Here is a 12,960-nt window from a genome sequence, read left to right as displayed (position 1 = left end):
TGAAGAGGACAAACACATAATTCTGTATAGGAGAGGAATGTCAGGAAAAGTTTAAGATGATTAGAACGGGCAGTAGTTGTAATGACTTATGAACTTGAGTTTCTCTTTCAACCACATCATGGCTATAGCTTCAAATTATTTTTCATTCTCTCCCTCTATTACCATTACAGACCATATACTGTGCCTATACTCCCCTGGAGTTACGCAATGTGGCAGCCCTGAACTCAGCCACAGAAGCATGAATATATTCGATTATTTTATTTTTTGATCTAATGCTGCGGGTTTTATTTTTAAACTCAGGAAATTTAATTTTTAAATGTGATTTAATCATTGGTAGATATTTACAAAAATTCTGAAACTAGAATTTGACTGTCCAATCTTAGACTTTGAAAGTTATAGTGTTAGCCTAGTGCATATATCCTCAACAGAGTCAATATTTGCCCCTAAGGGGGCTAAAATTGGTTCTGGGGGTGTGTGTCAAAAAAAAGTCCTCTTTTTCTGTATAAAGCACAGGTATACATACAGTACATAGATACACAGTCTATCTGTGGTAGTAAAATTTCATTGGGGGGAAGTGATTAAGATGGAAAGGTTTAAAAAGGTTCCTTAGGGACTGATAATGAAAAAAAAAAGGTTGAGAAATACTGCCCTTGTGCTAAGCTTAAAAGACAGCTGTTAAATGAGCTGTCTTGCATTAGATTATTTCCTGTATCATTTCCTGTATTACACTGTCAGCTTCTTAAGGATAGGAAGTGTAACTTGTTTTGTATTTTTTCAATAACACCCACTACAATGGTTTACGTTCACCTGCATTCAGTAAATGCATATTTCATTGAATTAATATGGAACACATCTTACCCTCCTTGTATTCATCCTACTGTCCCATATAACCTAAATGAAATGATCAAAATTAGTTTAGTAAAGCAAGCAACCTGACATAGTCTCCTTCACAAAAATCCTAGGAAAATAATGAGAAGCTTTATTAAAAGAGTGAAAAATCTTCAAAGTAGCATAGTAAGAGAAGCACCGACTCTGGAAACAGAAAGATGAATCAGGGCTTTGATTTCTAGCTCTATCACTCAAGCCGTGGAGTCTTTAGTCAAGTTACCCAAGGAGGAAGGAAAAAGAGAACAAAAAAAGAATGGGAAAAGGGAAAGGAATATAAAAAAGGTACAGAGAAGAGAAAAGGGTATTTCTAAATCTTATGTATACCCTAAATTTCAGGTATGTGGACCTACTGGCAGTTCCCCAAACAGGTCATGGCTCAAATATGCCATATTCTTTCACACTTACATGCACATACATTCTCCCTTATTTCCAGAACATTATTTTTCCACCACTATTCAGCTCAAGCCACACCCTCCCAGGAAGCCCTCCATAACATCCTTGTCTGTCCTTGTCTGCCTCCCACACTGAGATGCCTGTCTTCTTGCTCCCCTAACATTCAGACCATACTTTATTATAGTACTTACGATATTGTAATGTAATTAATGGTTTGCATGTCTGTTTCCCTCACTAGTCTGTGAGCATTTTGAGAACTGAAATGGTTTAAAAAATTTTTAATGTTTATTCATTTTCTGAGAGAGAGAGAGAGAGACAGAGGGAGAGAGAGAGACAGAGGGAGGGAGAGAGAGAAACAGAGCACGAGTGGGGTAGGGGCGGAGAGAGAGGGAGACACAGAACCCGAAGCAGGCTCCAGGCTCGGAACTGTCAGCACAGAGCCTGACACGGGGCTCGAACTCAAGAACCGTGAGGTCATGACCTGAGCCGAAGTCGGATGCTTAACCTACTGAGCCACTCAGGTGCCCCTGAAATGCTTTTATCCGCTTCCTCTCAACATCTTAGCATAGTGCCTAAAATACTATTGGTGAACAAACAATGGGCTTGTTGAATTAACTAATAAAAACACAAGCATGCAAGAGGAGCACAGCAACATTTTTCAACAATTTGACAGAGGGTGTGTACTCTTCAAAGAGCCATTGCTTTACAATTGACTAATAATCATCTTTGTATACGTTCTCAAGCCTAAAACAAAACACTGTACATTTTCTGTGTCCAATAATGATGAACGTAATGAGTACTTTCACATTGTCAGTTGCTACAGTCCAATGAGGAAAATCCTATTGTTATTCCTATTTTTTTAGATGGGAAAACAGGCTCTTAAGTGGATATAACTTGCTGAGGTCATTCTTACCAAGTGAGGCTTCTTGCTCTGGAGCTTATGGTGCTGCTACACTGTAGCACCTGCCAAAGTTAGTTGAGTGAGAATATCCGCTTCAGTACAATGTACTTCTGTCTGACCCTCTTCACCTGCAACCTCCTACACACACTCACCTAGAAAGAAACAAAGGCTCATGCATGCAGTTTGTTATTGTTCAGCCAAAAAATGTGTCTGAATATGCATAGCTTTGCTTGATGTAAAAATGTCTATCAATAACTATGAAATAACCCTTTGGGACTATTCTAATAACATTTATATAGAAGGTAATGATTTAATTTTATTGACCTTTCAAATTCTTTAAAATGGAAGCTCTGTTCGGTGCTTTTGCATTTGAGTGTGTTAAACCACATATCCAGCATGTTAAATTCTCTTTTCAAGAAAGCCAATGTAAAGCAGCTCATTAAGACTTTTGGGCGAGAAGTCATGTATCACAAGCCCTCCATTACTACCTCACTGACGATGTCTGTGAGGGTATAGTTGGAACCACAGAATTGAAAAACCAGTTCTAGCCACATTGCAAAATCACCATAAGGAGTGGCATCTGGTTCCTGGAGCTGGAAGAGGTGACTATGCCTTTTGAATCATGGTTATTGTCTCAGACAAAACAGATGAAAAGACCCCCTAAACCAAAAGAGAGCCAAAGGAAAACTTAAAAATGAGACTTTGGGGACAGGTGCACCTTCCAGGTGCCGCTGTCCCAAGATTCCCTCGGTTACTCCAGTCTTCAAGTCCCTAACACATTTCTCTTTTGCTCCCTGCTGCAGTCCTTTACTCACTCATAACAAGACTGCATTGTATCAGGTGTGTCCAATCTGCTGAATTCCAACATCAATCCTCTCTTGCTACAAAGTGTGAGAAGCTGAGGTACCGTTGGGGATGTGAGAGGTGATGTGGGCATTAGCCCTAGAGAAACCTTACATCAGGAGAGCTGTGGAGGACATGCACATTGGGCCCCCTTCTCCTCCTCCACACAACCTGCAAGTCATGGAGACCTAAAAGAATTAACAGGTAAGAGCACCAACAATGATATAATGTCAACAAGATGTAACACATTTGCAGTAAGAAGACAATAAATATCTATTGGCCTACTGTTTTTGGTTTATGTTAATTCATTTCAACATTATCAAAAACTTGGAAGTGTGTTAGAAATGGGAGATGCATAAACTACTCACATTCTAGGCATCAAGTGCCGGGTTTAAAACGGCTTGGAAAAACAGTAGTCTCTAAGCATGTGGATTAGGTGCTGGTTACGAGTGGCTTGGAAGGATGTAAGGCAGAGGGAACAGCAGATGCAAAGGTATAAAGGTCTGAGAAAGTCCAGCTTACAATGCTTTCTTAGAACACCCCAGTTTAGTAACTTCTGTCTCCTTTAAACTCCTTTAGCATTTACCACCTGTACCATTCTTCTTGCTTGTTATCTCTCTTTGATGTACAGTTACCATTTCTATAACTAACCTTTACATTTACACTTCCCCTTAAGTAATTTGATTTCTTTGGTGGTAGTGTTATTTTTAAAAAATCTCTCCGGAATGCCACTGAAAGGTGCATTGAGCTGGATAAACACTAATAAATAACTACTGATTGATTGACCACACACACACTCATACACAACTTACATATCTTAAGTTTTCATTAAAAATGCTACAATTTGGGGCACCTGCGCAGCTCAGTCAGTTAAGTGTTGGACCCTTGATTTTGGCTCAGGTCATGATCTCACTGTGGGATCAAGCCCCGCATTGGGTTCTGTACCCACATTGAGAAGCCAGCTTGGGATTCTCTCTCTCTCTCTCTCTCTCTCTCTCTCTCTCTCTCTCTCTCTCTCTCTCCCTCTTTCTCTGCGTCTCCCCCACTCATGTGCCATGTGCTCTCTCTCTCTCTTAAAATTAATAAATATTTTTTTAAAATGCTAAGATTGCAGGGGCGCCTGGGTGGCTCAGTCAGTTAAGCGGCCGACTTCGGCTCAGGTCATGATCTCGCGGTCCATGAGTTCGAGCCCCGCGTCGGGCTCTGTGCTGATAGCTCAGAGCCTGGAGCCTGTTTCAGATTCTGTGTCTCCCTCTCTCTGACCCTCCCCCGTTCATGCTCTGTCTCTCTCTGTCTCAAAAATAAACGTTAAAAAAAAAAAATTAAATAAATAAATAAATAAAATGCTAAGATTGCAGCCACAAAAAATAAAGCAGGACTATGTAAATAGAGGATAACACGTTTATTCACTATTCTATTTTTATGACCTATTTCTAAGTAGGAACAAACATTGCATATAGTCAATGTTTATGTTGCCAATCAGTTACAACAGTAGGTTTGATAGCAAACAAATTTTAACAAATTTATAACAAATATAAACACACATTTTATTTTTTATTTTTTAATTTTATTTATTTTGAGAGAGAGAGAGAGAGAGAGAGAGAGAAAGTGCACGTGTGAGTGGGGGGAGGGGGCAGAGAGATAGGAGAGAGAGAATTCCAAGCAGGCTCCATGCTATCAATGCAGAGCTGGACTGAGGGGCTGGACAAGAGCTCTACCTCACCAACCACGAAATCATGACCTGAACCGAAATCAAGAGTTGGATGCATAACGGACTAACTGACTGAGCCACCCTGGTGCCCCGGAAGGCACAATTTAGTACAGGAATAAGATCTTATTAAAATTACTGAGAATTGCATGGTAAAAACAGTGGACTTGAACTCTTAAAACCTGGAATCAAAGCTCTGCATCCGTTGCGAACTTTGGCAGATTATTTTTCATCTTTGAGCCTTTTTCCTTATGTATTGAATGAAGTTAAGAATTCCAACTTCACAAGATCACAAGGAGTAAATTAAAAACATACACACATCTACTCTCGCATAGAGACTCAATAATATATTTGTTCACTTTTTGCCCATTCATTCATCCATTCATTCAAATACATCCACAAGGCAACACAACAAACTAGAAATACCGTGAACCACAGAGAAGCATTTCTTTTGAAAACTTTTGTTATAAGACTACTTTTTTCTTCAAGTGGTTAAACCATTAGGACAAACACATTTCCTTTCAGGGGTATGATCATTTGCTATTTTTTGCAGGAGTATAATATAAGCACACATTTAGGCCAAATTAATGTGTGTTGCAGTTGCAGAGAACACAGACATTATGGTACATTTTGTACACTTGTCTAATTGCATGAGGGGCACTCTACTTCTAGTGCCAGAATTATCTTACCACCCATTGTAGATAATCACGTTCATGAAATCTTAAGTTCAATAATAGAGTCTTTAGACTCTGTATTCTGGAAGAAAGACAGGGAAGGGTTGTAGTCAGGAATCTCAGTTCTGTCTTGGTTATTAATATCTCTACCAGACTTTTTTTTCTTTAAAGTTTATTTACTTATTTTGAGACAGAGTGTGCATGCACACGCATGAGAGCAGGGGAGGGGCAGAGAAAGAGAGACTCCCAAGCAAGCTCTGTGCTGTCAGTGCAGAGCCTGACCCAGGCTCAAACCCATGAACCATGAGATGGTGACCTGAGCCCAAATCAAGAGTAGGACCTTAACCAACTGAGCCACCCAGGTGCCCAGACTTCTAATGAAGCATATAACCTCAGTTTCCCTAAGCTTTATTTTTTCCACACAAAAGTGGTGTCATAAGATCTATCTCCCAACAATGATATAACACTCAATTGTTGTTTGTAAGTACGCAGACAGATGTTTTTAAACAAATGCAAAGTACTCAATTAGCTTATTAGTCTCTCTCTGCCCTTTTGGTAAAATGTAACCTTAAATTTATTTTAAAATTAAAATGTAACTTTTTTACATCTTGCCTCGTAAAACACAACAACTAAAACATTTTTTAAAAAGCAATAAATGCTGCAATAAAATAAACTTTATAAACAAAATGACAAAAGATAATTTCTTTCCATCTATTTTTGGAAAGAGTGTTTTAATTATATTATACAAAAATTTTTGGTGAGGTGCCAAGTAAGGTGACCAACCAAGGCAGTTTGCCTTGGATTTCCCAGTTTTAGCACTAAAAACTCCACAACCTTGGAAACCCGTTCTGTACCAGCTAGGCTTAGTCACCTTAGTGCCCTGCCATTAATTACTAGAGGCTTTTCCATAGCTTACAGCTCTGAACATGTGCCCTTAGAAAAATTCCATGAGTATTTTAATTTCTACATATTTGAAAAGCATTTGCATATCCTTCCTATTGGGATTTCATTCAGTGCCACTTGGTGAGCATATAAATATTTATAGAGTTTTGCTCTGTGAGTAGATATTTAATAAATGTATACTAATATCTTTTGACCTTATTAGAACATGGGGATAAGGGGAGTACCTAATTACCAGTAATGATTCTTTTGGCACCAAGAAAATATTAACTTGCCTATTCTTTTTTCAAGGACCTTGTCATGTTGTTTACAGATTACTGTACTTCTACCTGGTAATCATCACAGCTGAGAAAGCAGTACACCGGCAATACCTTTAAGATCAAGTCATTAAAAAAAACATTGTATGTGGGTCATCACTTGGACAATTTGGGGCCAGAGAGAAGTTGTTATACTGGTTTCCTTAAATAGCTCTATAACCTAACCTGATTCCAAGATAATTTCCAAAATATCAATGGAATGAGTGTTGCTGAAAATCTGGTTAAGAAGGGTTTATCTATGGGGGAGCCTGGGTGGCTCAGTCGGTTAAGCAGCCAACTTCGGCTCAGGTCATGATCTCATCATCAGAGGGTTCCAGCCCCTCATCGGGCTCTGTGCTGATGGCTCAGAGCCTGGAACCTGCTTCAGATTCTACGTCTCCCTCTCTCTCTCTCTCTCTCTCTCTCTCTCTCTCTCTACCCCTCCCCTGCTCACACTTTGTCTCTCTCTCTCTCTCTCGCTCTCTCAAAATAATAAACATTTAAAAAAAAAAAGGTTTATCCATAGAATAAGAGGCCTCAAAATTCAAAAGCATTATGATGTTGCCCAGGATATTGACCAAAAAAGAAGTTATGAGATTATGGAAAAGGTTTCTGAGAAAAAAGCAGACCAGTATTCTTCCTTAGAAAATGGGGATGACTGAGGTCATGTGCATACTTGCATAATTCAAATAAAATCAATTAAAAGGTTATAAATCCAATTGGTTACAATTTTCCCCACAAGATGCAAGGTGACTTATGACACTTTTTTAAAGTTCTAAATTTGAGCATTTAACTATGTGTCAGGTACTACGTCAAGAGCTTTAGATGCATTATTCATTTCATACTCACAGATAATCCCATGAGAATAGGAATTATCCTCCAAAGGCAAACTCAGAAAGGTTCAGTAATTTGGTCAAGGTTATAGACAGCAACTGGAGGGGCACAGGCAAATTCAGGTCTCTTTCCTCCAAAGCCTAAGCTCTTGACCTTTAGTCTGTGCTCCTTCTCAACAATGCTGACATAAACTCTGAAAATTGTATCTTCAGTCCTACGTCCCCATACCTTCTGTCTTGCACATTAGTTAATATAACTGCCTATTTAACATCTCTACCTGGATGTCTAACAAGCATCTGAAATTTAACACGTTTCAGGAAATGGTACATCCATTGACCCAGTTCCTCAAGCCCCAAATCTAATAGGCATCCTTGTTTCCTCTATCAACCCCACAGTCAAGCCATCAGCAAATCTATTAGCTCTACTTTCAAACTATACCTGAAACTATTTCTATCATCTCCACTGTCACATCTCTAGCCCAAGCCATTATCATCATTCACCCAAACTACTGAGATAGCCTCATAATCTCTCCTTTCAGTCCATTCTCTACAAAGCAGCCATAGTTATTTCCTTTTAGCCATTTATTTTTTTAAATGCATATTATATTGTTTCATTCTTGTTAAAAACTTGTTAATGCTTCCCTTTGCAATAATGTAAACTTCTTAAGATAGCCTACAAGGCCCTGCTGTCCCCCTGCCTTTGCCTTGATAGCCCTTCTCTGACTTTATCCCATAACACTCTTCTTTGCTCAGCATGCTTCAGTCACATCAGTTTTTACGATTTCAATTTTCTTTGTGATGTAAAGTTATATACTTTGAGAGGATTTGGAAGGGCAATGGTGAGGGTTTGAGAAAACTGGTGAAGGTTTCAAGAGTTGTCTACAGAGGGAGGGCAATTCAGAAAAATTTAACAGGATTTCTGAATGGTGTTGATGGTTCAGTTGTGCTTGGTGACTAGAATTTAATAATAGAATGCATGTGATTATGCACATATTCCAGTGATGGTCAGCTGCTCCAGTACCAAAGGGGAGGATAAGGATAGTAGGATTCATACAAGGTAGGGGTAGATTGAAAAAAAATGGGGCAAAGGATATGAAGGTACTGACAAGTGTTACTTAATTTTTCTCACACGTATATAGAAATGGGGATGGGGTAGAGAGAAGGGTTGCTAGTGTCCTTAGCCAGCTGTGGCAACAACCTAGAACTACTAAGTAGAAAGAGAATCAAAGGACCAAGACTTACCAGCACTGATGTTAAAAACTTTAATTTACAAATCCTGATTATTTCAGGAAATCTGATTATTTAAACATATATAAAATGGACAAACTAGTAGCTTATTCACATCATAAAGGAACTTTTCATTTTAAAAATATATAGAGAGAGAGCAAGCAGGGGAGAGGGGCAGAGGGAGAGAAAGAGAATCTTAAGCAAGCTCCTCTGGAGCTGCACTTGGGCTTGCATGACCCTGGGATCATGACCTGAGCTGAAATCACGAGTCGGATGCTCAACTGACTGAGCCACCCAGGCGCCCCACAGGATTTTTCACTTAAAAACAATAACTTTCCAAAGGGAACCTGTAGTTTGAACAGTAAGATTTATCAGTAAGATAGGAATTCAGATTTTTAAAAATAACTGGCCAATCCTTCAGGGTACCCCCAGAGGGTGCTTTCTCAGGCCTCTTCCTCCTTCAGGACACTTCTCTGGTTCTCCTGTCCTACTTACAAAAATTTAAACCCACTCTTATAATAGCATAAAATGCTCTTACTGTCCTGGCCCCTAACTTGCCTAATAATTTCCCATTTACCCTTCTTTCACTGGAAGGTGCTGAAACGAAACTAGTTTACACCTCCGTGCTTTTGCTTCTATTACTCTCTCAGGCTAAATCATCTTCTGTTGGTCTCAGGCTAGACCTACCTTCTCTGTTAAACTCCTAGCCACCAATCACCACGCAGCTCACACAGCACATTTCTAGATAAGAGACAAGTACTGTCTCTCTGCTATATTTGGTCCTTGTAGTTATTTCTATTACAGCTTGTATTGTGTTATATTGCAATGCATTTTATATATTTTGTAGAACATAACCCATATTATCCATCGTAAAGCATTTTTATGATTGATGTTTTAGGTCACCCGGCCGCTGGAACAGGGCGTTTTCTGTGGTTTTGGTCAAGTTCCTTTCCCTTTGAGCCTCAGATACAAAATGGGTACTGTGGCTCCGTGAAGATGAGAGAGAATGTATGTAAAGCCCTTACATAGTGCTCAATCAAGGAAAGCCATGACTGTTTACATTGCTTAGGGCCCTCAATTGGTAGCTGCTTGCTGAGATGAGTTCAGGAAACGCTCCTCTAAAATGACGTCACTATCGGCGACTTAAAAACCACTGCACGTCTGTACCAGCGTACAGCAGCAGAAGTACTTAAAACGAGGTTCACCTGTCACATAGTTTAGAGGTTCCGCATGAAACAGATTTCCATTTAGTAGCCCGGGCAACAGGAATTTTAGCTCAACAACCGAGGTCTTCCCAGAATATTACTCCAGGGCGAGCGGGAAGTGTCTCTACCGCCGGGTGGGAAGGCCGCCTTCGCTGGATTCAGTGAAGGGGCTGGATCCCTATGGCCTGCGGCGACAACCACCATCGTGTCCAGGGGCCCTTCTCTCGGTGACGACGAGGCCACGGCCTCCTCCGGAACAGGGTCCACCAGTGCCGGTCCACAGAGGGACCGCAGCCGGAACCGAGAAGGCGATTCCCGCGGCGCCGCGCTCCCATAGCCAGGCCGGGCCGTGGGGTCTCCCCACACTCCACGCAGGGGCGGCGGGGCGGGGCGCGGTGACGCCAAGAGGAGTGACGCGACGACGCAGCGCGACGCGGTGACGCACGCCCCTTTGTTGGCTCAGTAGCGGTAGCAGCGGCCGTGGAGGTGGCGCTGGGGACTGTTTTCTCTCGGAGGCCGGAGCGGAGCCGCGTCTGACTGAGGCGGGCGGCAAGCGGCCCCCTCGCTCCCTCCCTCCCTCCTCCGCGCCCTCCCCGCCGCCGCCAGCCGCCAACCGCCAACCGCCGCGCCCGGGGAGGAGCCGCGGCCCGCGGGGCCGGAGCCAGGCCTGCGTCCGGACATCAGCCGGAGCCGGAGCGAGAGCCGGGGCCTCGGCGTCCCCGCCCTCTCCCCGCCTCAGGGCCAGCGTCCGCCGGGCCCTCGCGTGTCGCGCCATGGACTCGGACGAGGGCTACAACTACGAGTTCGACGAGGACGAAGAGTGCAGCGAGGAGGACAGCGGCGCCGAGGAGGAGGAAGACGAGGACGAGGATGAGCCGGACGATGATAACCTGGATCTGGGCGAGGTGGAGCTGGTGGAGCCCGGGCTGGGCGTCGGCGGGGAGCGGGACGGACTGCTGTGCGGGGAGACGGGCGGCGGCGGCGGCAGCGCTCTGGGGCCCGGCGGCGGCGGTGGCGGCGGTGGCGGCGGCGGCGGGCCAGGGCACGAGCAGGAGGAGGATTACCGCTACGAGGTGCTCACGGCCGAGCAGATTCTGCAACACATGGTGGAATGTATCCGGGAGGTCAACGAGGTCATCCAGGTGAGGGTGGCCGCCGCGCTGACTTGACCCGGCCGGACTGGGGAGCAGATTCGGCGGCCTGAGGGGCAGGCTCGGGCCTGCTGCGTAGCCTTGCCCGCTGCCTCCCGGCCCTGTCTCCTCCGCTGCCTCTGCTGGGGATAGAGGGTGTCGAAAGCAGACATTCGCCGGTTAGCCGGGTGTGGGGAGGTGCGCTGGGGGCGGTGATTTCCAGGTCCTGCTATGGCGGAGGCCTCCGGCCGCCTGAGACTTCTCTTGCGGGCAATTCCTGCCGGTCCCTGGGCCCGGTGTCCTTCCTCTGGCCGGAGGAGCGCTTACAGGGGCGGGGCGGGGCGGAGGACGGGTGGAGAAGAGCAGGAAGAACGGGGCCCCTAAGAGGGTTACCCCGGCTTTCAGGCTCGCTTGAGCACTTTTGGAAGGGGTTGGAGTAGGCCTAAGAGCAGTTTGGTGTACGGTTGCCCCAAGTGGGCACCAGTTAATAAAGAAATGGATCTGCTTGGCAGTCTTAAGTGCCTACTTAAAGGTGGGGGAAGGGAACTGTTTCTCGGAAGAGGTGCTGATGGGCCTTCTTTTCTGATGTTGAGGCTTCTGCCTGTATCTCTTTATCAGTCTTTGCTGTTTGCTTGGGACCTAACTGCTACTTTTTCCAGAGGTAGCGTAGGATTTACTTGAAGCTGATGGAATGGTTACTGCAGATTGCATACCCAGCTTTGCAGCTAAAACAACAAAACGCAGTGTTACTGTCTAATATTAGACAAGACTCTATTGTGAGTTAGAAAGTAGAGACTTTCTGCTTCTGGACTCTCTGATAATTTTTATTTCGTGGTGAGTAGGCTTGGTTTAAGTTGATAACCACAATCCATTTAGCCTCGTGGGTCAGATTTTGTATTTTTGAGCTTTAGGAAATCAAAAGTTTACATTTGTTTGGGGAAAAAAAACCAGTTATGATGAGAGGTCAGGGATATGACCGAAGAATAAAAACGAAGTCTTGATTCAGCGCAACTTTTAGAAAACATTAGTTACAAGTAAGGGGACTATACATACGAGCAAGTTACTGTTGCCTTGTATGTCAGTCATTACTTTTTTTTTTTTTTTCTCCCTTAGAATTGGTTGGTTAATATTCACTGACAAATTGGCAGTAGTATGTCACTGCCTACTTGTTCAGTTTGCATGATTAACAGATTTTTACAGTATTGTCTAGTAAGCAGCACTTCCAATTGAACCATCTCTTCAGGTTCATTTGAAGACCGTATTTTGAGGAATAGTAAAAAATATCTGATCTATAATGTTAGTATTGAACTGTGGAAATCTCAAACTTTCATATAGATATTGCAGCCTAAGGAGGAAATGGAAGGGATGTAGAAGGAAGATAAGCTTTATTGCTCTTTTTCTGATTCTAAAAATATGACAGCTTATGCCACTAAATTGACTTTTTTCTTTTTTTTGAGGAAATTAAAAGAATTTAGAGTAAGACCCTGAATTCTCTTTTTATTTACAACTGCATTATATAAAATCTAAAATTTTCAAACTTATCTAGCTTATTGGCATTTTAATTAGCTTAAAAAACTCATGGATAATGGATATTTATTGTTTAACCTTTTAACTTATTTGTTTTCATGTAGTAAATCTCATCCAACTTTCTCAGCTCTTAGGTGTGTCTCAATCACTAAGGCCAAACCATGCAAGTTCTTTATAGGACTTCTGGAACAGAGATGTAGCTAATGCATATGACATCATTCTTTCTTTGTTAGTTTAGGGAGGAGAGAATAAACGCAGATGAACTGAGCTAATAGGGACTATAAAATACTAGGGTTTTTTTTTTAGGTGTTCTTTTACCGTGTTTCCATGCCTGATTTTTGAAAACTGTCTTTTTTCTAGTCAACTTCATGTTAAGGATGCTCTTAAATGGAATTCCAGAATATATAAATATCTATTCCTTGTTAGGTTTCTATT

The 12,960-nt window shown here is 42.5% G+C and overlaps 2 protein-coding genes across 2 annotated transcripts in view; one reads left to right on the top strand and one right to left on the bottom strand.

The window, feature by feature from the left end:
• Positions 1-1,916: 1,916 nt before the first annotated feature.
• LOC132668916 (uncharacterized) lies at positions 1,917-10,643 on the bottom strand. The gene is made up of 3 exons (XM_078447732.2): positions 10,592-10,643; positions 9,869-10,535; positions 1,917-2,334 (listed from the first exon to the last, which is right to left on the bottom strand). Exons 1-2 carry the CDS (start codon positions 10,641-10,643, stop codon positions 10,027-10,029), a joined length of 561 nt encoding a protein of 186 aa, XP_078303858.2. The 3' UTR covers positions 1,917-2,334; positions 9,869-10,026.
• Positions 10,528-12,960, top strand: part of ARIH1 (ariadne RBR E3 ubiquitin protein ligase 1) — a 118,540-nt gene continuing 116,107 nt past the window's right edge. The window contains exon 1 of the mRNA XM_060618124.3: positions 10,528-11,010. Within this exon, the coding sequence (XP_060474107.1) occupies positions 10,642-11,010 (369 nt within the window). The 5' untranslated portion in view covers positions 10,528-10,641. The remainder of the gene's footprint in view (positions 11,011-12,960) is intronic.

This window comes from Panthera onca, chromosome B3 (assembly GCF_046562875.1).
Source record: "Panthera onca isolate mPanOnc1 chromosome B3, mPanOnc1 haplotype 2, whole genome shotgun sequence".
In the NCBI taxonomy this organism is placed as follows: Eukaryota; Metazoa; Chordata; class Mammalia; order Carnivora; family Felidae; genus Panthera; species Panthera onca.
The sequence above is the reverse complement of the archived record's forward strand: the minus strand, read 5'-3'. Positions and strand labels throughout refer to the sequence as shown.